Here is a 23380-nt window from a genome sequence, read left to right as displayed (position 1 = left end):
CGCGACAGTGTCATCGCGCCCTGGTTATGTGGAAAGATCCTTGCTTTCTGTCCCAAGGACCTGTGTTGGGAGCTCCTTGTCGTCGCGTTATGCTAACGACAGATGCCTCTCTCACGGGTTGGGGAGCGATCATGAGTGGTCGCCCAGCTCGGGGTCTATGGGAGGACCATCACCGTCTATGGCACATAAATTGTCTAGAGATGTTGGGAGTGTTTCAGGCTCTGAAACACTTCCTCCCAGACCTAAGGGGCCACCATGTTCTTGTCCGAACAGACAACACATCGGTGGTCTCTTATATCAACCATCAGGGGTGTCTGCGTTCTCGCCCGCTGTACAAACTGGCACGCCAGATTCTCCTATGGTCCCAGGGGAGAATTCTTTCTCTCAGAGCTATTTATCTCCCGGGGTATTTAAATCAGGGGGCAGACATCCTGTCAAGACAGGGGCCGAGGCCCGGGGAGTGGAGTCTTCACCCCGAGGTGGTGGAGCTTCTATGGGAACATTTCGGTCGTGCCGAGGTAGACCTATTTGCTTCCCGAGAAACATCACACTGTCCTCTGTGGTTCTCTCTCAGCCCTCCAGCCCCGTTGGGGTTGGATGCGATGGTACATCCGTGGCCGAGGTCACGTCTTTACGCTTTTCCTCCGATAGCTCTGCTCCCGGGAGTTCTGGAGAGGGTTCGCCGGGACGGTCTCAGTCTTCTGCTAGTTGCCCCGTTCTGGCCGGCTCGAGTATGGTTTGCGGACCTGGTGTCTCTCCTCGACGGCTCTCCCCTGGAGATACCAATCAGGGGAGACCTACTCTCTCAGGCGAACGGGTTGATCCTTCACCCCCGCCCAGAACTATGGAGGCTGTGGGCTTGGCCTCTGAGGGGGCCCAGCTCATAGATTCTGGTCTCTCGACTGAGGTCGTTGAGACCATCCTCCAATCCAGAGCTCCCGCCACTAGGAGGTTAAATGCTGCGAGGTGGAAACTTTTCACCTCTTGGTGTGGAGAGCGCCAGCAGGACCCAGTTAACTGCCCGGTTGGTACAGTGCTGGATTTCCTGGAGGACCGTCTCTCCACTGGGTTATCCCACTCCACACTGAAGGTGTACGTGGCGGCCTTAGCTGCTTACCACGCCCCTTCAAGTGGAGGGTCCCTCGGGAGACACCCACTGATATCTCGCTTCCTTCGTGGCACCTTGAGGCTGAGGCCTGCAGTTCGCACGAGGGTACCATCTTGGGATCTGGCCATTGTCTTAGAGGGTCTCTCCCTAGCTCCTTTCGAGCCCATCGAGGAAGTTTCGGAAAAGTTTCTTACACTTAAGACTATCCTTCTTCTCGCTATCTTGTCTCTAAAAAGAATTGGAGATATTCAAGCACTTTCGGTGGCTCCTTCGTGCCTGGAATTTGCTCCTGGTATGGTTAAGGCTTTTCTCTCTCCGAGACCAGGGTATGTTCCTAAGGTGCCAACCACTTCCGTTAGACCTATAGTACTGCAGGCCTTCTGTCCTCCGCCTTTTTTGACGTCAGACCAGGAGAAACTGAATTTGCTGTGTCCCGTTAGGGCTTTAGATGCTTATGTCCACAGAGCTGCCCTGTGGAGGAAATCGGAACAGTTGTTCGTCTGTTTTTGGGTCACCTAAGAAGGGGTGTCCGGCGTCTAAGCAAAGGATGGTGGTCGAGGCAATCTCATTGGCTTACGTTTCGGCCGGTCAGCCTTCACCTTTGGCTGTAAGGGCCCATTCTACCAGGAGTATGGCTGCCTCTAGAGCTCTTCTTTCAGGGGCTTTTCTTCAGGACGTTTGTGATGCGGCAGGCTGGTCCTCAACGCACACTTTCGTCAGGTTTTATTCTCTTGATTTTACCTCCACTCCCGGGGCTCAGGTTCTCTCTTCGGCTTGTGTCTCCTAGTCACACACGACGTGGACTTGTTCGTATGGGGATGTGGATATTGCGTTCCCACTGCGATTACACGCAGCGGTAGTCCCTGAAGGGGAACGTCCCGGGTTACGTATGTAACCCTAGTTCCCCAAAGGGACGGACGCTGCGTGTCCTGCCATACTCCCGGCATCCCCTTGGGTCGCCTGCTTCAGTAACTTTAGAAGCTGGCGGCTTGTGTATTCAATGGTTATTTATAGCTTCCTGGTCGGTGACGTCACTTGCTGTGACGCTCCATCTCTCCATTGACTGATTTCATTCATGCTTCAGACGCGTTACGCTGGGGGGCGTTCCCACTGCGATTACACGCAGCGTCCGTCCCTTCGGGGAACTAGGGTGACATACGTAACCCGGGACGTTTTATATAATTAGTTTAATAATTAGATTGATAAAAATATTTAAAAAAAACTTGAAATAAATGCTGTACTTATGGACAAAATAATATTTGAGCTGCAAAACATAACTTCGCACTAATTTAAAAGTGACCTATGACATTCCATTCCATCTAAATGTTAATAATTTCATGGATCTTAGCATGATGCAGTAGATGTGGCGTATTCAGACAACTTTGATATGGTTCTTTTACCTGGTTTAACTTCATATTGCCCGTCGTGCACAGTTACCCTAAAGGCAGCGTGGTGGCGGTGCAACCGGCTTGGGCCCGTCATCGCTGCTCGCAGCTATATTTACAGCTGTAATTACATGCAGGTATTTTTAAAGTGGTATGTAAAAACATGTATCTACACAATAAGTACATTGTATCAAATTATTAATTTCAATGTTAGTACATAGTAGTTAAAGCCACTTAATATAAAGTGGGACCCAGCTGTCAAATACCGCAGTATTAGACAGTGCAGTATTAGTCGGGGGAGAGGGGGTCTTCTGCACGCCATTTATTCTTTCAGTTCTTTTTGTTTTCCATTCCCATTTTCCAGTATGTGTTCTTATAGTCCTCTCTCTGGGACGTGATACTGATGTCCTGCTCTGTCTGTCTGTCTGTTTGTCTGCAGTGTGTCCCAGTGGCCGGTTTGGCAAGAACTGCGCGTGGAGCTGCACCTGCACACATAACGGCACCTGTAACCCCTTCGATGGCTTGTGTCAGTGTTACCCCGGCTGGATCGGAAGTGACTGCTCACAGCGTCAGTATTCTTTGCAATCTCACTAATTCCTCTTGGTCAACTCTTAAAGATCTTGCTCTATCAGATTTAGCCTCATTGTAGAATACAGAATCACTTCTTTAAAGGAGTACTGTAGTTCACTTCAGAATTAAAATGTCCTGATAATTTACTCTCCTCACGTCACCAAAGATGTTCATATCTTTCTTTCTTCAGTAGAAAAGAAATTAAGGTTTTTGGGGAAAACATTCCAGGATTTTTCTCCATATAGTGACTTCAATGGGGTCCAATGGGTTGAAGGGTGAGTAATTTATCTGCAAAATTTATTTCTGAAGTGAACTACTCCATGACATTGAAGAACTAGCGGCAATGAAATCCGACTGTGTCATCCCCTCGTGTTGTGTGCGTCTGGGCTAAAAAGTTGCGCTTGAACTCACCATAAAGACTTAGCCAATGGCCAGCTAGAGAAAATAACTCTCTATACCTGCAGGTGGCAGTAGTCTATATTTATCTTTGAAAATGGGAAACCGACACAAGGACTGTGGATATACAACCTGGAACATGCAAAAGCTGAGCTGTCAGACGGTCGACGACAGCCTGATGTTGGGCCATGACCAACTGTCAGCTTGGTGTGTCTCGCCATTAATAGTTTTTGTTGTGTTTTGTTGTGTTGGGAATCTCCCAAAATACATCCTGCATGACTAAACGTGGTTCTTCAGAGTTCAGCGTAGTGATGCTGGACTGTTTGATTTGCATCCTTTTCAACAGCTTCAGCTTACCTGATCAGACTACTAAACTATTTCTTTAAGTACCCTGCTGATCATAAACCTAATGTAGGTAATAAAAGGAGGAGAGTGTGGATGTCTAGGCACTTTCTCTCATATCCAGCACAGTTCTGCAGCTGTCAGGCTGGAGTCTCGGGTCAGGTGGGCTTGGTAGGAAAGCCTGATGTCTGGGTTGTTTCCCCTCTTCAAACAACTTAATTTGAGATTTGTAGCAGCTGTTGGGTCTCCAGCACTGATCTGATATGATTTTGACCCTGAAGCAGGTTTTTTTCAACTGTTTTTTTGTTTTTGTTTTTTGCTGTTGTTGTAATGTAGAAAACTTTTCACATCTAGACAGAACAATTACTTTCAGTTCCTTTTAATTTGCTCAGCTGAAGTAGCTGAACACTTAACTCTCATCTGTCGGTGGACTGTCCAGATAAAGACTATATGCTCAGTGATACCAGACACTAGTTTTGCTGATTTATCACTCAAGTATGGAAGCTTGTTTCCACCACTAAATAAATAAATAATAATAATTATTGCGACTTTTTATCTCACAATTCTGACTTTTTTCCTCACAATTGCGAGTTTACAACTCGCAATTCTAACTTTATTTCTCAGAATTCCGAGATATAAAGTCAAAATTGCTTGAAATAAAGTCGCAATTGCGTGTTATAATGTCAGAATTGCGAGAAAAAAAGTCAGAATTCTTAGTTTTCTCTCTCGCAATTCTGACTTTATAACACGCAATTGCGACTTTATATCTCACAGTTCTGACTTTATAACACGCAATTGTGACTTTATATAAAACGCAATTCTGACTTTATATCTCGCAATTCTGACTTTATAACACGCAATTGGTCCTTCATATCACGCAATTTTGACTTTATATCACGCAATTCTGACTTTATATCTCGCAATTCTGATGTTATAACATGCAATTGCGACTTTATTTCACGCAATTCTGACTTTATATCTCGCAATTCTGAGAAAAAAAGTCAGAATTGTGAGATAAAAAGTCGCAATTACTTTTTTTATTTTTCATTCTGTGGCGGAAACAAGCTTCCTTACTCAAGAGCATCAGAAACAGAGTTTTTCTTCTGTGCTTTGACCTCATTGAGGGTCTGTGGTCTCTTGCGCCCCCTGCTGATCATACAGAGAAGCAGTAATGAAATACACATGATTTGATGATGTTATATACACCAGTAGTGGTCAAGGTTTAGACCAATTCAGATTTTTAAATGCTCACTCTGTAAAATCCGACAGTGATTCTATCTAACACTTTTTAGTTAACTTTACTTAATTTCTTAACTTAATTGTTAACTTAGTCTCAACTTAATTGTAAAAATCTAGTAATCTGCTATTCACATACTATGCTTTGTTTACTCAGAAAACCCAAGTTAAGATTAATTGATTAGTTTGAGTGTGGTTTTTGAGGCGGGGAAAATCTTAATTAACTTTTTACTCATTTCCTCCACTTCTGCAGTAATTTTTCTCTGTTTGTATTCTCTCATTTCCCAGAGTCATATTTCTCTAGCTTATAAGCTAGAGAAATAGCCTAGACTATCCACTTGCTCACTGTCTGCTAAGAAACAGGAAGACCCTTCTTTGGGTGATCCAAAGCAGACCAATAATTGGTCAGATTTTCTAAACAGAGAAGTTCGATGAATGTAAGTGTCCAATGCTCGCACTGGGCACAAGAGGTTCAATCTTTCCTGGTCCGGAGAAGTAAACGGGAGAGGACAGAAAGCCTGTAGCACAACATGCCTCGGAATAATGGTAGGCACCTTAGGAACATAACCATGTTTAGGATATAAGAATGCCTTGACCATCCCCGGTGTGAATTCAAGGCAGGTGGGGGAAACCGAAAGGGCCTGAAGGTCACCGACTCTCCTAAGGGACGAAATAGCTAGCAGAAAAATGTTTTTCAAAGGGAGAAATTTCTCGGAAACAGAATCTAAGGGCTCGAAGGGAGCCCCAGATAAGCCTTCTAAAACTATTGCCAGATTCCAAGCCGGCTCCCTAGTACGAGTTGCAGGCCTCAGCCTCAAAGTGCCACAAAGGAAACGAGTAATCAGGGGGTCTCGACCCAGAGATGTACCACCCACCAGGGCGTGGGAAGCCACAATGGCCGCCATGTAAACCTTGAGCGCACCAGAGCTGCATCTACGCATTTCGTGAACGTGCGGGTTGATAAAGCTAGACCGAAAGGAAGTACCCGATACTGGTATTCTTTGCCATGTTCATGTTGATTTTCCTAAAATGTTTTAGTCACCATTGTGGCGATTATTGTTGCCTTTGGGTGGCCACTTGGAACTTAATTTATTCTATTGTAATTCTCTTCCTATGATGCAGCGATGCAACAAGAAATCAGTAATTCGGTTTCAAAAGAAGAGAAGTAATATATATGTAACATATATATATATATATATATATATATATATATATATATATATATATGGGTGATTCTTCAATTGGGGGCTATTTTGCCATCTTACATTTTGATGAATGAAATTTGGTTGAATTTTGTTAGAATTATGTCAAGACAATGTTTACATGCTTTGATGTAAAGATATGATAATGGCCACGACTGAGCTTAAATATAATTTGAGTATTTTATATCTATTTGCCAACTGGCACTGCAAAACGTCATTCCCATCACAACATCAAAAAGTTTCATAATGCAAAGAATGTATCAAGGAGATTTTAGTGTATAACATTTTTTGGTGGTGCAATAAATATGATTTAAAATAACTAAACTATTTATTTTATAATATATTATTTTTAACATGAATGTATAACCTGGGGACATAAAAGTTCCCCTAATTGAAGAATCACCCATATATATTATGTATTTTTATGTTTGTATAAATGAATGATGTATAACATAACTATATTTCATGTTAATTAATGATATTTTATAATCTAGTTACTAACACTTATGTCCTAAACACCTTGTTAAACTTTTAATAGGGTTTATATAATTCCTCTATGTTTGTGACAATCTTGCAATTGATCATACTCAGTCACACAGACTTCAACATTCAGCATGCAAAACATAACAATGTTAACAATTATATTTTATTTAAAGTAAATTATCAAGTAGTCTCTACAGTTCTTTTTAGTTACCAGAACTCTTGTGTAAGTGTACTATAACAACGTCTCAGATTACGACTGTTAGTTCCCTGAGAAAGGGAACGAGTCGATGCGTCAACGGCGCTTTGGGAACGCCCCCAGCGTGAATGCGTCTGAAGCATCTATCTCAACTAGTCCAGTGGAAAGAATGATCGTTACGGGCGGGTGACGTCATGACCAGGAAGTGATAAAAGCGCATCCGGTGCAAACCGGCATTAGCTTTGAAAATTGCAGAAGCAAGCCAATCACAAGGGATGCAGGAAGTATCACTGGGTGAAAAAAGAGCTGAAATCGGGCATGTAAAACTCCTGAGTACTCCTGTGTACTCCACAAATAAACGTGTGTGTACGGGAGTTTGCTGTCCCGTCACACAATCCCGAATACTCCTGGATATGTACCAAGTTTGGGGCACAGCAGGGAGCCACTAAGGGACATCAGTTACCATGGTGAATAATCCCCCGGTCGGGGTCAATGCAAGGGAATATTAGCATTTCACACCTTTGGGACACAAGGCAGTGGCCTCCTTCAATTGGTCAGAGGTCTTAGATAGGATCGGCTGCTCAATGCTTTGTCCCTCCTCTAAACCCCCACACCATTGGTCCAGTTTATGGCCTCATTTGGGTTTATTATTACTCATTATTAATATTTATTATCATTGGTGTTGATGGTTATAATGTCAAGACAATCAGACAATGTTATTTTTATTATTTGTAAATGACACTGGGCACATGACATATATATACACCCAGTCAAAATTCTATAAATAAAAATACGTTAGCACAGAATACACTCTACTATTAGTCATACAATATATAACCCCATATAATATATAAGGCCTGTGTATAAGATATAGAAAACAATATAATATACAAATACTTTAGAATATATAAATAGTAAAATATATAAATAATACAATTTATAAATAGATAACAATATGGAATTGTATAGAATATATAAATGCAGTATATATATATAAACCTATATAGAATTATATATAATACAATCTATAAATAATACTATATAATATAAATAATACTATATATAAAAAACAACAGAATATTCAAATTATACTATAGAATAATATTTAGATGCGTAATACTAAAATAATTCACAGGCCAGCTTCTGTGGTCTCCACCGTGACTCGATCTGCACCAACTCGTGCATGATGAGTTCCCAAGTACTTCTGATCTGCTTCCAGTCTTTTTTGTAGCACCCCACACAGCGCAGACAAAACTGTACTATGGGTTGGAGGCCGAACAACCTACACTGACTTTCCATCCAAGATGGCATCCTCCTCTTCAGACATGTGGTCAACTGTTGCAGTCTTCCAGATAGCCGCCTCTTCCTCTGTCTGGGGAACGCCAGTCCTGCTGCTCAGCAGCTGCAAAATTGGAGGGAAAAAAGTAATTAAACCACTGAAAATATCAAATGGGTTTGGATGGGAGCCTCTCCCAGGCTGAGTCTTTTACTGAGATTTATATTTATTTATACTTACTCTTCTTTTTCTTTGTCTCATGCACGCAATGATCCTGCTGTCCTCCATCTTGTCTTTGTTCTCATCTTGGGCCATCCTGTAACCCCTTCTAACAGTTTCAAAATACGTCTTGCAGGATGCTAGAAAGAGGGAGATAGTGAGGGGGGAGAATGTGTTTATTTATAACTAACTAATCTATACAGTTAAATAGTTGTAACCTTGGGACATTCTCTTGTGACTTACCTTTAACAACAGCAGGATCTACGTCCGGTACAGCCATGGAGACGCCATTAAAAAGATAGGTTGTGACCTTGAGGTTGTGGGGGGAGGATAGACTGTGGAGCAGTAATTAAAGAAGGTTGATTAAAAATATAATTTAGAAGAAAGGACTGTTATGAAACAATAGTTTTAAAGATATACCTTGTCTGTGGGTCATATTTGTGTATGTTGTTTTCCCCATTGTGCAATCTCCGTACAGCTTCCTGTAAAAATCCAACATAGTATGAGGGCTCAATTCAAATATATTAATAAATAAAGCACACAAAGTTAAGTTGACACCGCCAAATGTTTGTGACGGTCAGAAAATAACTTACCGCAACAGAATTATTCCCAGCTCTCTTTAATTTCTTTGAAACAGGCTCCTCTTTTGCCTCTTTGAGCTCATTGATGTCAGCCTCCATCTTATCCAACCTCTTGTCCATCGTCTCCAACTTTTCAAATATCCTCTTCAAACTTGCATTTACCATATACACCAGTCTGTTTTCGTTCGGACTCGGAGTTTGAATAGCCACATTGTCCCAACGTAAAGGAGTAACATCTCTACTCTGCTCTCCGCCTAATCACCTTTCCTGAATACTAATGAGGGGGGCAGGGGAATAGGGGCAATCTTGAGCTGCCAGTCCCAAAAAAAATTAGCATTTACAAAGCCTAGCCATCAACTAACAGCATGTGGTCAGGCAAGTCCCTGTTTTCGGGCCTTTGTGAGCATTTACAGGTACGCATAACAAAGTTCCAAAGTTCCCTGCCAAACAGCACATTTAGCGGGCGTATTCCTTGTCTGAATTCTCCCGTATACACCCCTTTTGACGCAGTGTATGGCAGGGTGACGCATCGTCTCGTTCCCTTTCTCAGGGAACTATTGTTACAGTCGTAACCTGAGACATTCCCTTTCGAGGGAACTCACGATGGCTCAACGACGCTTTGGGAACGAGAATACCCGAATCGCCAGACTTTCAAATGCCAAAGAGTGTTAGCCTGTTGTCACACCACACTAAGCACTAAGCACCTGAGATCCTGGGGCAGCATCCAGGTCCAGGCTATAAAACCTGATGAATGTGAGTGGTGAGGATCAGCCCACAGCATCACAAACGTCTTGTAGAGTAACTCCAGATACTAGAGCTTTAGAAGCCGCCATACTCCTAGTAGAATGAGCCCTGACCGCCAAAGGGCAAGGATGGTCAGAGGACTCATAAGCTAGAGAAATAGCCTTGACTATCCACTTGCTCACTGTCTGCTTAGAAGCAGGAAGACCCTTCTTGGGTGATCCAAAGCAGACCAATAATTGGTCAGATTTTCTAAACAGAGAAGTTTGATGAATGTAAGTGTCCAATGCTCGATCTGGGTACAAGAGGTTCAACCTTTCCTGGTCCGGAGAAGTAAACGGGGGAGGACAGAAAGCCTGTAGCACAACATGCCTCGGAATAAAGGCACCTTAGGAACATAACCATGTTTAGGATATAAGAATGCCTTGACCTCGGGCCTGAAGGTCACCGACTCTCCTAAGGGATGAAATAGCTAGCAGAAAAATGGTTTTCAAAGTGAGAAATTTCTCGGAGGTCGAATCTAAGGGCTCGAAGGGAGCCCCAGATAAGCCTTCTAAAACTATTGCCAGATCCCAAGCCGGCCTCCTTAGTATGAGTTGCAGGCTTCAGCCTCAAAGTGCCACGAAGGAAAAGAGTAATCAGGGCGTCTCGACCCAGAGATGTACCACCCACCAGGGAGTGGGAAGCCGCAATGGCCGCCACGTAAACCTTGAGCGCACCAGAGCTGTATCTACGCATTTCGTGAACGTGCGGGTTGATAAAGCTAGACCGAAAGGAAGTACCCGATACTGGTATTCTTTGCCCCCGAAAGAAAACCTCAGGAACCTCTTGTGCTGAGGGAGGATGGAGACATGAAAGTAAGCGTCTTTCAGATCTATTGTGAAAAACCAGTCCTCGGATCTGATTTGAGTCACGATCTGTTTGAGTGTTAGCATCTTGAACTTGAGTTTCTGTACTGAACAATTCAACAGATGAAAATCTAGTACGGGACGAAACCCTCCATCCTTTTTTGGAACAATGAAATAACGGCTGTAAAAACCCGACTCTCTGACAGGTGTTCTATAGCTTCCTTCGCTAACAGGGCCTTTACCTCTTGCTCCATTACCAGAGCCTGCTCAGGATGTACTACTGTTAGTAACACCCCGTTGTAGCGTGGAGGACGAGAACCAAACTGGATTCTGTTCCTCTTTCTACTATCTGCAGGACCCACTGAGATATATTCGGCAGTAGCTGTCATGCTGCCAGAAAATCTACTAAGGGCACCAGCCTCTCGAGTCTGGCCTCTGGTGTCATAGAGACAGCCAGTTCGGGAGACTGAAACATACCGGCAGAAACTACCTGAACTGACTGTTTTTGAATCTCCCTCAGAGGGTGCGAGTCTGACTCAATGTCGAGTTGAAACTGCGCCAGAAGATCTGCTGGAGACCGCTGCGCCCCAAAGCACCAAGGGTGACCAGAACGGCCCCGTGAAGACACAGAGATGGTCTTGACACTGTATTCTGAGGTGTGTACCGTTCCACCCCGGTTGGGGCTGCACTCACAGGTCTGACGCCAGTGGCGTCAGGACCTTTTCTTTTGGATCGAAGCCTTCTTAGCCTGAAGAATGGTCCTCAGATCCGGCTTAGACTTAGAAGGCTTCGGCTGAGAGTGTTGCGTCTGCTTCCAGTGTTTCTTTGGAGGTGCACGAGATGCAACACTCTCTTTCTGCTGTGAGCGATATGAGGAGCTCGACGGGTGGGGCTGCTTACGCCGAGCAGCCCCAGGGGGTTGGACACGGCGAGGGAGAAATCTTTTGAATGCCGACGATTGTTTTTTAGCCTCCTGGAATCTATCGGCGACAGCATTTACTGCGTTGCCGAAGAGACCAGAAGGATCAACCGGGGCATCCAGGAGAAAAGCTCTGTCTTTTTCTTTTAACTCCGCAAGATTTAACCAGAGGTGCCTCTCAGTGGCCACCAAGTCTGCCATAGACCGCCCAATTGCTCTGGAGGTCTCCTTGGTAGCCCTGAGAGACAGATCTGTGGCCCGATGAAGTTCTCGAACCTCATCGGACTCCACCTTCTCACTCCTGTCTAAATTCCCCAGCAAGTCAGCCTGGTATGCCTGAAGCACTGCCATAGTGTGAAGGCATGCTCCAGCCTGACCTGCTGCCGTATATGCTTTGCCCACTAAAGTCGATGTTGTCTTTAATGGCTTTGTGGGCAAAGCTGAGGCCTTCAGAGACGATGCTGGACCGGGTGACAGATAGCTCGCAAGCGTCTGTTCAGCCCAGGGCATCGACTCATAACCATACTCTTTCAACCCCTTTATTCCTGAATAAATATGAACTTGGGGGCTGAATACACGGGACGATTATGGTTTATTCCACGATCTGGATAGCTCACTGTGCAGATCAGGGAAAAAGGAATGCCCTGTTCTGGAAGTGAAATATTAGATGGGAGGAAGTAAATTACATATTGAGTGGCCAGCCGAGAAAAGAGGCGCTCGTCTAATTTGCTTTTGGGACGAGCGCCTCTTTTCTCGGCTAGCCACTCAATATGTAATTTATCAACAGCGAGAGTAATCACTTCCACCAGGTCCTCATATGCTGGGGAAAGAGGTGGCGAATCTCTTTCCCCCTTGTGTGTGCTTTCACTTTCGATGCCCAGCACGTCCAACTCCTCGGAGCTAGAGCACTGAAGCATCGGGCTCTCTCCCCGGGCAGAAGGAACCGCAGAGCTGGCTTCCGACACCGGAGGGAGAGCACTGGATCCTCCAGATAAGGAAGGAGAGAAGGCCCGGCGACCCGTCTCCAACCCCTCTGAAAGATCCTTTTGCGATCCCCAGGAATGCATTCTCCGTGCTGCCTCGACAACAGCGGATCCTGCCCCCTGAGGATAGTGAGCCTGGCCACTTTCCTCGAAAAGCGCCAGGCGAGAGCGGAGCATGCAAAGCGGAAGCATCTCGCAATGTTGGCAATCAGCCCCCTGAAGGCTGATACCACATACTCCACTCCCAAACAAGCTACACAGAGCTCGTGTGTGTCCCCACCCGTTAAATAACGCAGGCAGGGAGAACCACAGAGCTTGTAAAGCTGTTTCGCCATAACTTTCTAAATATATATATATATATCACAGACAACAGTAAATATAACAGAAAGAAACACAGATCGCTTGCTGAGGCAACAGAAGCTAATGCCGGTTTGCGCCGGATGCGCTTTTATCACTTCCTGGTCATGACATCACCCGCCCGTGACGATCATTCATTCTATTGGACTAGTTGACATAGATGCTTCAGGGAAAGGGAACTAAGCATTTGTCAGTACCACATACTATTCCTATTTCACATGTTTTTTTTCAGGCAATCGGTTTGCATGCTTTTTTTAAGTATGTCCAACTAATTAGATTTTGCAGTGCACCAAGGACAAATTTATTTGATCAAAATACAGTAAAAACAGTAATATTTTGTAACCTATTAAAAGAGCTGTCTTCTATTTTAAAAGTATAGCAGAGGATCTTTCTGAATTTTAGAGAAGACCCGTCCTCTCCAATTTTTTTAAAAATGCACATGCGCAACACTCTATTTGCTCCCGAGAGGGAACGCCTATTAAACGTGTTGAGTGACCGAGGACTCAAGACATGATATGCAATGGAGAAGTAGCTTGTTACGTTTGTGTAATAAATAATATGGTGAACACATTGTAATTATCGAAAATGAACACACAAGGTTTTAGAATATTTCAGCGTGATACCATTTACCATTTGGTCATAAGGCTACTTTAGACAAATGGAGATGTCTACCGTGTCTACGCGGTGCATGACTTGTGCCAGGGCTAGCATCGCTAATCATAGCTTACATTAACTTTTACTAGCAATGATTTTAAATAGATTTCTCCAAATAGCATGACAAACTTTACCTGTCTAGTAGAATCTTCGCGACCGCAGCATCAGTGGGAAGCCCAACCTGTGCTTTTAGCGCACGCCAGCGTGTGAAATATTCACCCAAAATCACTCTGGTCTTGTTTCTATATTCTGCGGCCTTTCTCTTCTTATCATACACTTCGTATACATTTTTTCTCTTTCAACCCTCAGCCATTTTCAAAGGAATGGCTGAAACCGTAACTCATCACACATAATACACCTGAAAGTGCGCATGCGGCCTTACGTAAACATATCACCAGAATGATTGACACTTAGGTGGACCAATAGTATAGGCTACCCACCTGGAAAAAGAAAATCCTCCGCTATACCTTTAATGTATTTTAATATTTATTCCTGTGATCAAAGCTGAATTTTCAGCATCATTACTCCAGTCTTCAGTGTCACATGATCCTTCAGAAATCATTCTAATATGATGATTTGATGCCCATTTATAACTTTACTATTTTTGTGAAAACCACAATACATTTTTTTTGGAAGATTCTTTGGTAAATAGAAAGTTTAATGAACAGCATTTATTTAAGATGTAAATATTTTGTAAATATATATTTACTGTCACTTTTGATTAATTTAATGTGCCCTTGCTAAATTAATGTATTAATTTATTTTTCTTTTCTTTTTTTAATCTTAACTCAAGCTTTTGAATAGTAGTGCATTACGGTTTCTTCAGAAATATGGAGCAGCACAAATGTTTTCAGCATTGATAATAATCCGAAATGTTTCTTGAGTATCAAATCATCATATTAGAATGATTTCTGAAGGATCATGTGACACTGAAGACTGGAGTAATGATGCTGAAAATTCAGCTTTGATCACAGGAATAAATTACATTTTACTATATATTCACATAGAAAACAGCTAATTTAAATTGTAATAATATTTTACAATATCACTGATTTTACTGTATTTTTGATCAAATAAATGCAGCCAAATCTTTGACTGATAGTGCAGAATCAAGCATAATGATGAGTGCAAGACAATATTTGAAATGGCAGTGCAGCTGCTCCTCTCATCTCACAGTTTTATTAATCAACACATACAAATCTCTCACAAACCCAATCCATGGTCACATTTTACATTAGGTGTCCTTAACATCAAATGTACTTATTGTGTTCATATTGTATTGCATTGGATAAGGTTAGGACAGGTTTGATGGTATGGGTCAGTTTAAGAGTGGTTTACGGGGGAAGAGAAGAGTCAACAGTGTACTTACAGAAATTAATTACAGCTGTAATTACATACAGGTATTTTTAAATTTACACTACCAGTCAAAAGTTTTGGATCTGTGAAATTTGTAATGTTTTTAAAAGAAGTCTCTTCTGCTCACCAAGGCTGCATTTAGTGTTTAATCTAGTGTAGTGTTTAATGTTACAAAAGATTATATTTCAGATATATGCTGTTCTTGAACTTTCTATTCATCAACGAATCCTGATATAAAAATGTAAAAAACTTTTTTCAAAATTGATAATAATCATAAATGTTTCTTGATCATTAAATCATCATATTAGAATGATATCTGAAGGATCATGTAACTCTGAAGACTGGAGTAATGATGCTGAAAATTCAGCTTTGATCACAGTAATAAATTACACTTTACTGTATATTCACATAGAAAACATCTGTTTTAAATTGTAAAACAGATTATTACTGGTTTGTTTTGTATTTTTAATCAAATAAATGCAGCCTTGGTGAGCAGAAGAGACTTCTTTTAAAAAACATTAAAAATCTTACAGATCCAAAGCTTTTGACTGGTAGTGTAGTACAATGTAAAAACGTACACAATAAGTGCATCAAATGATTAATGGTTTTATAATTATAATGAATAATTTAATGATTCAATGATTGTATCAAATGATTAATTTAGATGTTAGTAGCTAAAGACACCTAATATAAAGTGGAATACTGAAGAGTAAACCTGTTCTCCAGGACTACGGCTGTTCACTGTGATCTGCTGACGCAGCTGCTGGAGTGTGTGTGTTTGGACAGCACTGCTGCAGGGGTGTGATCTGTGTGTGTGTTTTGACAGCACTGCTGCAGGGGTGTGATGTGTGTGTGTGTGTGTTTGCCCGTAGCCTGTCCTCCGGGTCAGTGGGGTCATAACTGCATCAACACCTGTAACTGCCACAACGGGGCGTTCTGCAGCGCTTACGACGGCGAGTGCAAGTGTACGGCCGGCTGGACGGGGCTCTACTGTACACAGCGTGAGTTCCCTCTCTCTCTATCTCTCTCTCTCTCCCTCCCTCTCTCTTTCTCTCTCTCACCTGCGCTCACTCGTGCCTGTCCTGCAGGCTGTCCGCTGGGCTTCTACGGGAAGGACTGTGTGCTGGTGTGTCAGTGTGAGAACGGCGCAGACTGTGATCACATCTCCGGTCACTGCACCTGCCGCACGGGCTTCATGGGACGCCACTGTCAACAGAGTGAGTAAACACTTAGATATTTATAAGCACACTTTGATAAGCACACGTACAAGTCTACATCTGATCAAGCGTTATCCCACTGGCTTCCAGAGTGTCCCGCAGGAACGTATGGATATGGCTGCCGGCAGGTGTGTGACTGCCTCAATAACTCCACCTGTGATCACATGACTGGCACCTGCTACTGTAGTCCCGGTTGGAAGGGCCCTCGCTGTGACCAGGGTAATGTTACAGTAGCAATCACGACCCACACTTCAGAAAGCTCACTGACAATCAGAAAAGGATAAATTGGGTAAATCTCATTGTTTCCTACTTTTTAGAATAGCAAAATAAGTTAAACTTCAGTAATAGATACAGATCAGTGGTGAACTGAAATGATGGGGAAATGTCTTTTCTGGTAAAACTTTATTTTACAGTGTCATTGTTACACGTTACATGTAGTTACTGTAGTAATAACTATTATATTATATACTAACAACTATCATGCATTATTACATGCAATCAATCCAAAAACAAACCCTCATCCTAACCCTATGTAGTTTATTATTAGTCTGTGCTTAAATGTATAATTACAGTGTATTGCTGACACCTCAAAATAAACTGTTACCTTGTAATACAAATGTAAATGTCACGGAATGGGTTTATTAAAGGTGCGAGGACTCAAGTGCAGAAACAATGGGTAATATTTATTAAGTAAACAAACAAACATAAACTACAAACAAAACTCCCTCGTGGGGAAAACAAGAACGATAACAGGCAGAATCAGGAAACACAAGGAACATGGACAACGAACCAGCACAGGACTGCAAACACAGGGAGACTAATGCCGAGTTCAGACTGCACGATTTTCAAAATAATCGGGTCACTGTTGTTTTCACACTGCATGACTATCTGGGGTAACATTCAGTTGCTGCTGTGTTCACACTGCACAATGGATCGGCGACAGGAGGTTTCACACTGCATGACTTTACAAAAGAAAGAATCGCCGACAACTTCTGCCTGGTCCGCAAACTACATTTCACAACCAAACAAACGCGAGAAGTGATAAGGAAATAACGGAAGATCAGCATGCGTGAGACCGGAGTTCTCGCACGACACTGAATTTGTTATTAAAAATGATAGCCTACAAGAAGATTGCGATCCAAATTTTCTGTGCACTGATTTGTAGCGAAAATGAAAAAATAATAATAAACAGTTTATGCAGGAAATGGTTGGGAAGACGAGGGGAGCAAGGACTGTGTTTTGCAAAGAGAGTTGGGGGTAAATAAATAATTTTGCAAATGTCCTGCTGTTGCTGCTGGTCATGCAAATGTTTGTGCTTTGTTTCTGTTTGATATAATTGTAAATATAGGCCTATCTATTAAAATACTGAAATTCTGGTCTATAACTCCTCCCCGAACAGCCTGCTGTCCTGTATCTTGCTCTCTCATTGGCTGTTGGTCATCGCCGATGTAGTTTTCAGTCAGAACACATTCACACAGCAGGATTGTGAATCGCCAACAGGTCAAGATATTTAGCATGCCAATATCTCACGGGCGTCGGTGATTCGTCGGCGATTCTCTCAGATCGCGTCTTTGCTCATTCACAATGCGTGATTGTCACTCGCGTGAACGAGCACCGGTTTGCCTGTGATTTCGGCCATTTGTCGGCGATTTCACAAAACCTGTCGGCGAGCCAAAATCTGGGCTAAAATCATGCAGTCTGAACTCGGCATAAATAGGGAAACAAACATAAGAGGGTAACGAGCAGGTGGGGGAAATTAATCAATAATGAGATAACAAGATGGACGGGGCTAGAAAATTGACAGGAGAGCACATGGCACAAGGAAATACATGACAAGCCATGTGCTCACAACAGACCAGACTAAACATAAACACATGACAAACCGGGAGTGTCAGAGCTCTGTCACCAAACCAAGATATAAACCAGAGAGAAGTGACAGAACCCTGACAGTAAATTCACGTCACATTTACAATTCTGTTTTGTATTTTTGCATTAACTATGTACTGTTATATTTATTTAAACCAAGTATAAATCTCATTATGTTAGTGTTTTAAGCATTTTTACATTTATTCCAAAATAATAACTAAAGGCAGTAACAATTTAAACAATGTAATATTCAATATAATTCAATTATTTGTATAGCGCTTTTCACAATACACATCGTTTCAAAGCAGCTTTACAGAAAATGCATGAGTCCATATTACAATTTAGAGTGATCTGTTATCAGAGGAAACGGTCCAATATATCTCAGAATTGTACATATATAAATCACACAGTTAGCTAATAATATATTTTTTAAGGTAGAAACAAGTCAAGTCAAGTTAAGTCACCTTTATTTATATAGCGCTTTTTACAATACAGATTGTTTCAAAGCAGCTTTACAGAGATAACAGGAAAGTTATGTTGTAATAGTATTGTTAAATACAAAATTAAATGTCCCCAACTAAGCAAGCCATAAGCCAATGGCGTCAAAGGCGAAGAAAATCGAAAAGGCAACAGTGGCAAGGAACCAAAACCCCATCAGTGACAGAATGGAGAAAAAAACCTTGGGAGAACCCAGGCTCAGTCAGGGGGCCAGTCCTCCTTTGGCCAATGAACGAACAGTGTATGATTATGATTCAGGCAGCATTATAGGTCAGAAGATGGGATCAGAACTTTCACAATATTTATCCAGTTCCATCATCACGCCGGTATGGAGACGAGTTTGTTGAGTTGTCCATGAGGCCTTCACAGGGTTGATGAGGCTAGCACTTCAGGGATGCGTTGTCGTCGTGTCCATGCAATGTTCCTTCATCAGATCTGGATATGGCCTGGATTCGGCGGTTTGCGGTAAACCTTGGGATAACAGAGAGACTACTATTAGCGTAGACGCCATCCTTCTTATGATGTACAAAGTACATCAGGATTTATGGGAAGTGTTCCCGGTTCCGGCTGATCTAAACTATGCAGCCTAACATTGAATTATAGAAGTCTATAATGTGTTATGTGTATGCCAAGCCAAAGAGATGTGTTTTTAGTCTAGATTTGAACTGACAGACTGTGTCTGCTTCCCGGACCATGTTAGGAAGATTGTTCCAAAGTTTTGATACTAAATAGGAAAAGGATCTACCGCCAGCAGTCGATTTAGATATTCTAGGTATTATCAACTGGCCAGAATTTTGAGATCGCAATAGACGTGAAGGACTATAATGCGTTAAGAGCTCGCTCTATAGTACAGGGGAGCTAAACTATTTAGTGCTTTGTAAGTAATCAGCAATATTTTAGAATGTATACGATGTTTAATAGGGAGCCAATGCAGTGTTGACAGAACCGGGCTAATATGGTCATACTTCCTGGTTCTGGTAAGAACTCTAGCGGCTACATTTTGGACCAACTGTAGTTTATGTATTAAATGTGCAGGGCAACCACCCAGTAGAGCATTACAATAATCTAGCCTTGATGTCATGAACGCATGAACCAATTGTTCTGCATTTTTCATTGAGAGCATAATTTAGATATATTTTTAAGATGAAAAAATGTAGTTTTACAGATACTAGACATGTGACTTTCAAATGAAAGATTGTTATCAAAGAGCACACCCAGGTACCTAACCGACGACGAGGACTTGACAGAGCAGCCATCAAGTGTTAGACAGTATTCTAGGTTAGTATGTGAGGACGTTTTTTGTCCAATAATTAGAATCTCTGTTTTTTCAGAATTAAGTAGTAGGAAATTATTAGTCATCCAGTTTTTTATATCAGCTATGCATTCCGCTAATTTTGTGGATTGGTAAGTTTCGTCAGGGCGTGAAGAAATATAGAGCTGAGTATCATCAGCATAACAGTGAAAACTAATGCGATGCTTCCTAATGATATCTCCTAAGGGTAGCATGTACAGAGTGAACAGCAACAGTCCTAGTACTGAGCCTTGTGGTACACCATACTGAACTTTTGACCGATAAGACATCTCTTCATTTACTGCTACAAACTGATAACAGTCAGATACGTATGATTTAAACCATGCTAGTGCAATTCCACTAATGCCAACATAATTTTCGAGTCTATTTAAAAGAATGATGTGGTCGATAGTGTCAAATGCAGCACTAAGATCAAGTAGAATAAATAGAGAGATACAACCACAATCGGATGATAAGAGCAAATGATTTGTGACTCTAATGAGAGCTGTCTCAGTACTATGATACGGTCTAAATCCTGATTGAAAATTCTCACAGATACCATTTCTTTCTAAAAAGGAACATAGTTGTGAAGATACTGCCTTTTCTAGTATCTTTGACAGAAAAGGTAGATTCGAGATCGGCCTGTAATTGACTAATTCTGTAGGATCAAGTTGCATTTTTTTTAAAGCGGTTTAATCATAGCCAGCTTAAAAGTTTTTGGTACATATCCTAATGACAAAGATGAATTTATGATATTAAGAAAAGGATCTATGATCTCTGGAAGCATCTCTTTCAATAGTTTAGTCGGTAGAGGGTCTAACATACATGTTGTCGATTTAGATGACTTAACGAGTTTATTAAATTCCTTCTTCCTCTCCTATGAATGAATCAAATTTTTCGTCAGTGAGACTACACTGCACTGTCTGATGCGATACTGTAGTAGATGGTTGCATAGTTATAATTTTCTCCCTGATATTATCAATCTAGTAAGTAAAAAAGTTCATAAAGTCATTACTGCTGTGCTGCTTGGAAACATCTGAGCATGAAGCTTTATTTTTCATTAGTTTAGCCACGGTTTCAAATAAATACCTCTAGTTTTGTTTATTTTCTTCTAATAGGGCTGAAAAATAAGCAGATCTAGCAGTTTTTAAGGTCTCTCTGTATGCAATCGTGCTCTCTTTCCATGAAATGCGAAATGTTTTCTTCCAGTTGCGCTCTATTTTTCTGACTGTTCTCTTAAGGGCCTGTGTGTGCTCATTGTACCATGGCGTTGGAATATTTTCTTTAATCTTCTTTAAGCGCATAGGAGCAACTGTGTCTAAAGTGCTGGAAAAGAGAGAGTTAAAAGTTTCTGTCGCAATATCGAGTTCTTCTAAGCTATCTGGGATGCTGAGATGATGAAACTGATCAGGAAGATTAATAATAAAGCATTCTTTAGTGGCAGAAGTGATAGGTCTAACATATTTGTAACACGGAGTCGGCTTTGCAGCCTTGGTTAAATGAAGTTTACACGAGACTAGATAATGATCTGAGATGTCCCATCACTGTGCTGCAGAATTTCAACAGCATCAACATTGATTCCATGTGACAATATAAGATCTAGAGTATGATTACGACAACGAGTAGTTCCTGACACGTGTTGTCTAACTCCAATAGAGTTAAGAATGTCTTTAAATGCCAATCCCAATGCATATTTTTCATTATCTACATGTATATTAAAATCACCAACAATTAGGACTTTATCTCCAGCCAGTACTAACTCTGATTGAAAGTCAGCAAATTCTTTGATAAAGTCTGTATGGTGGCCTGGTGGCCTGTATACAGTAGCTAGCACAAATCTTAAATGTGATTTATCATTTGCACTATATATTGTTACATTAAGCAACAACACTTCAAAATAATTATACTTGAAACTAGACGTCTTAGTAATTTTGAAAATATTACTATGAATTACAACAACACCTCCCCCTTTGCCTTTCAGACAAGGTTCATGTTTATAACCGTAATCTTGGGGGGTGGACTCATTTAAAGTAATGTAATCATTTGGTTTCTGTCATATACAGCACATCTATGTTATAGTCTGTAATCATATCATTAACAATAAGTGCTTTTGAAGTAAGGGATCGAATATTCAGCAACCCGAGTTTTATCATTTGTTCATTTGTATTAAATCTGTTTTTTATTTGTTGAACATCAATTAAATTTTGAATCTTGGATGGGTTTGGAAGTTTTTTATATTTCCTAATTCAGGGAACAGACATAGTCTCTATATAATGCTATCTAGGTGAAAGAGCCTCTATGTGATGGGATTTATCTGACCTTGGTGACGCGAGACAGCTGGCAGACGGTCGGTTTAGCCAATTTGTCTGCTTCCTGACCTGAGCCCCAGATTGTCATGTTTGAGCTCTAAGACTATGTGCCATATCACTAGAGAGAAGAGCAGCACCATCCCAGGAGGGATGAATACTATCTCTTTTCAATAGGTCAGGTCTGCCCCAAAAACTTTTCCAATTGTCTATGAATTCTATATTATTTTGCGGACACCCCTTAGACAACCAGCCATTAAGTGATGACAATCTGCTAACTATCTCATCACTCCTGCTAACAGGAAGGGGGCCAGAGCAAATTACAGTGCCTGACATCGTACTTGCGAGTTCACACACCTCTTTAACATTAATTTTAGTGATCTCCGACTGGGAAGTCGAACATCATTAGTGCCAACGTTAATAATAATCTTAGAGAATTTATGATTAGCATTAGCCAGCACTTTTACTATACATGTTACATGAAGTGCAAGTGACAATAAGAGGAGAAGATGACCTGACTCACTGTGTTTGTTGACTGATTCTACTTACCACAGCGATGATGGATTTGTAAAAGGCGTGAGTGCGCGAGCTAAATAAATAAATAAATAAAGAGTGCACGGATGGCAAGCTAACAGGCTAGCGAATTAGTAGCTTGTTGTGCAATTTTTTGTGGATGCACTGTAGCTTGCCTCCTCGGAGGAAGCGCTCCTGATACAGATTCTCCAGTGTAGATGGTTACACAGCGACAGACGTCTGGATCCGTCACACATGATCACAAACTCGATGAAGCTTAATCTGTGTGACACAGATGTTTCCTGTCTTTTTCAGCTGGCGTGATCATTGTAGGGAATCTCAACAGTTTGACGAGTGCCGCTGTGCCCGTGGACTCGTATCAGATCAGTGCCATTGCAGGAATCATCGTCCTGGTACTCCTCGTGCTCATCCTCCTCCTCCTCTTCATTATTTACCGTAAGAAACAGAAAGGCAAAGAATCCACGATGCCTGCGGTCACGTACACACCCACCATGAGGGCCAACACCGATTACGCCGTCACAGGTCAGTAACACGATGATGACTGTAATGATGCATCTGCTCAGAAACTCTTACAGTTTCGCCTGGACCTGATGACAATGCAGTGCTGAAGTGCCAACTAGCCTCTCCCTATGGAGGATCCCATTCGGGAGGATAATTTTTCGGTTCGCGTACCTACACAAAGTGATAAGATAAAATAAAAATTCTGCATCAAAATTTATAGACAAGTAGTTTGTTTAGGCATGGTTTGTAAGGAATTACAAACCTGCACACATATATTCAAACGCACATAACTATAGAATCAATTCTTAATGCGCA

At 41.7% G+C, this 23380-nt stretch overlaps 2 protein-coding genes across 3 annotated transcripts in view; one reads left to right on the top strand and one right to left on the bottom strand.

Moving 5' to 3' along the window:
• Nucleotides 1-23380, top strand: part of megf10 (multiple EGF-like-domains 10) — a 155372-nt gene that overhangs the window by 117358 nt on the left and 14634 nt on the right. The window contains exons 16-20 of one of the 2 annotated variants that reach the window (XM_077243438.1): nucleotides 2933-3061; nucleotides 15725-15853; nucleotides 15941-16069; nucleotides 16160-16288; nucleotides 22859-23086. In XM_077243438.1, coding sequence (XP_077099553.1) covers nucleotides 2933-3061; nucleotides 15725-15853; nucleotides 15941-16069; nucleotides 16160-16288; nucleotides 22859-23086 — 744 coding nt within the window. The remainder of the gene's footprint in view (nucleotides 1-2932; nucleotides 3062-15724; nucleotides 15854-15940; nucleotides 16070-16159; nucleotides 16289-22858; nucleotides 23087-23380) is intronic. The other variant, XM_077243439.1, reaches the window with a different exon arrangement.
• Nucleotides 4872-9159, bottom strand: LOC143750697 (uncharacterized). The gene is made up of 6 exons (XM_077243881.1): nucleotides 9007-9159; nucleotides 8834-8895; nucleotides 8657-8748; nucleotides 8435-8553; nucleotides 8211-8320; nucleotides 4872-4947 (listed from the first exon to the last, which is right to left on the bottom strand). The coding sequence occupies exons 1-6, from the start codon at nucleotides 9157-9159 to the stop codon at nucleotides 4872-4874; spliced, it is 612 nt and encodes a 203-aa protein (XP_077099996.1).

Source organism: Siphateles boraxobius, unplaced genomic scaffold (genome assembly GCF_051911475.1).
Source record: "Siphateles boraxobius isolate OS27281-9 unplaced genomic scaffold, OSU_SipBor_1 25, whole genome shotgun sequence".
Lineage (NCBI taxonomy): Eukaryota > Metazoa > Chordata > Actinopteri > Cypriniformes > Leuciscidae > Siphateles > Siphateles boraxobius.
Note: the sequence above shows the minus strand (reverse complement) of the source record. Positions and strands in the feature narration are given on the sequence as shown.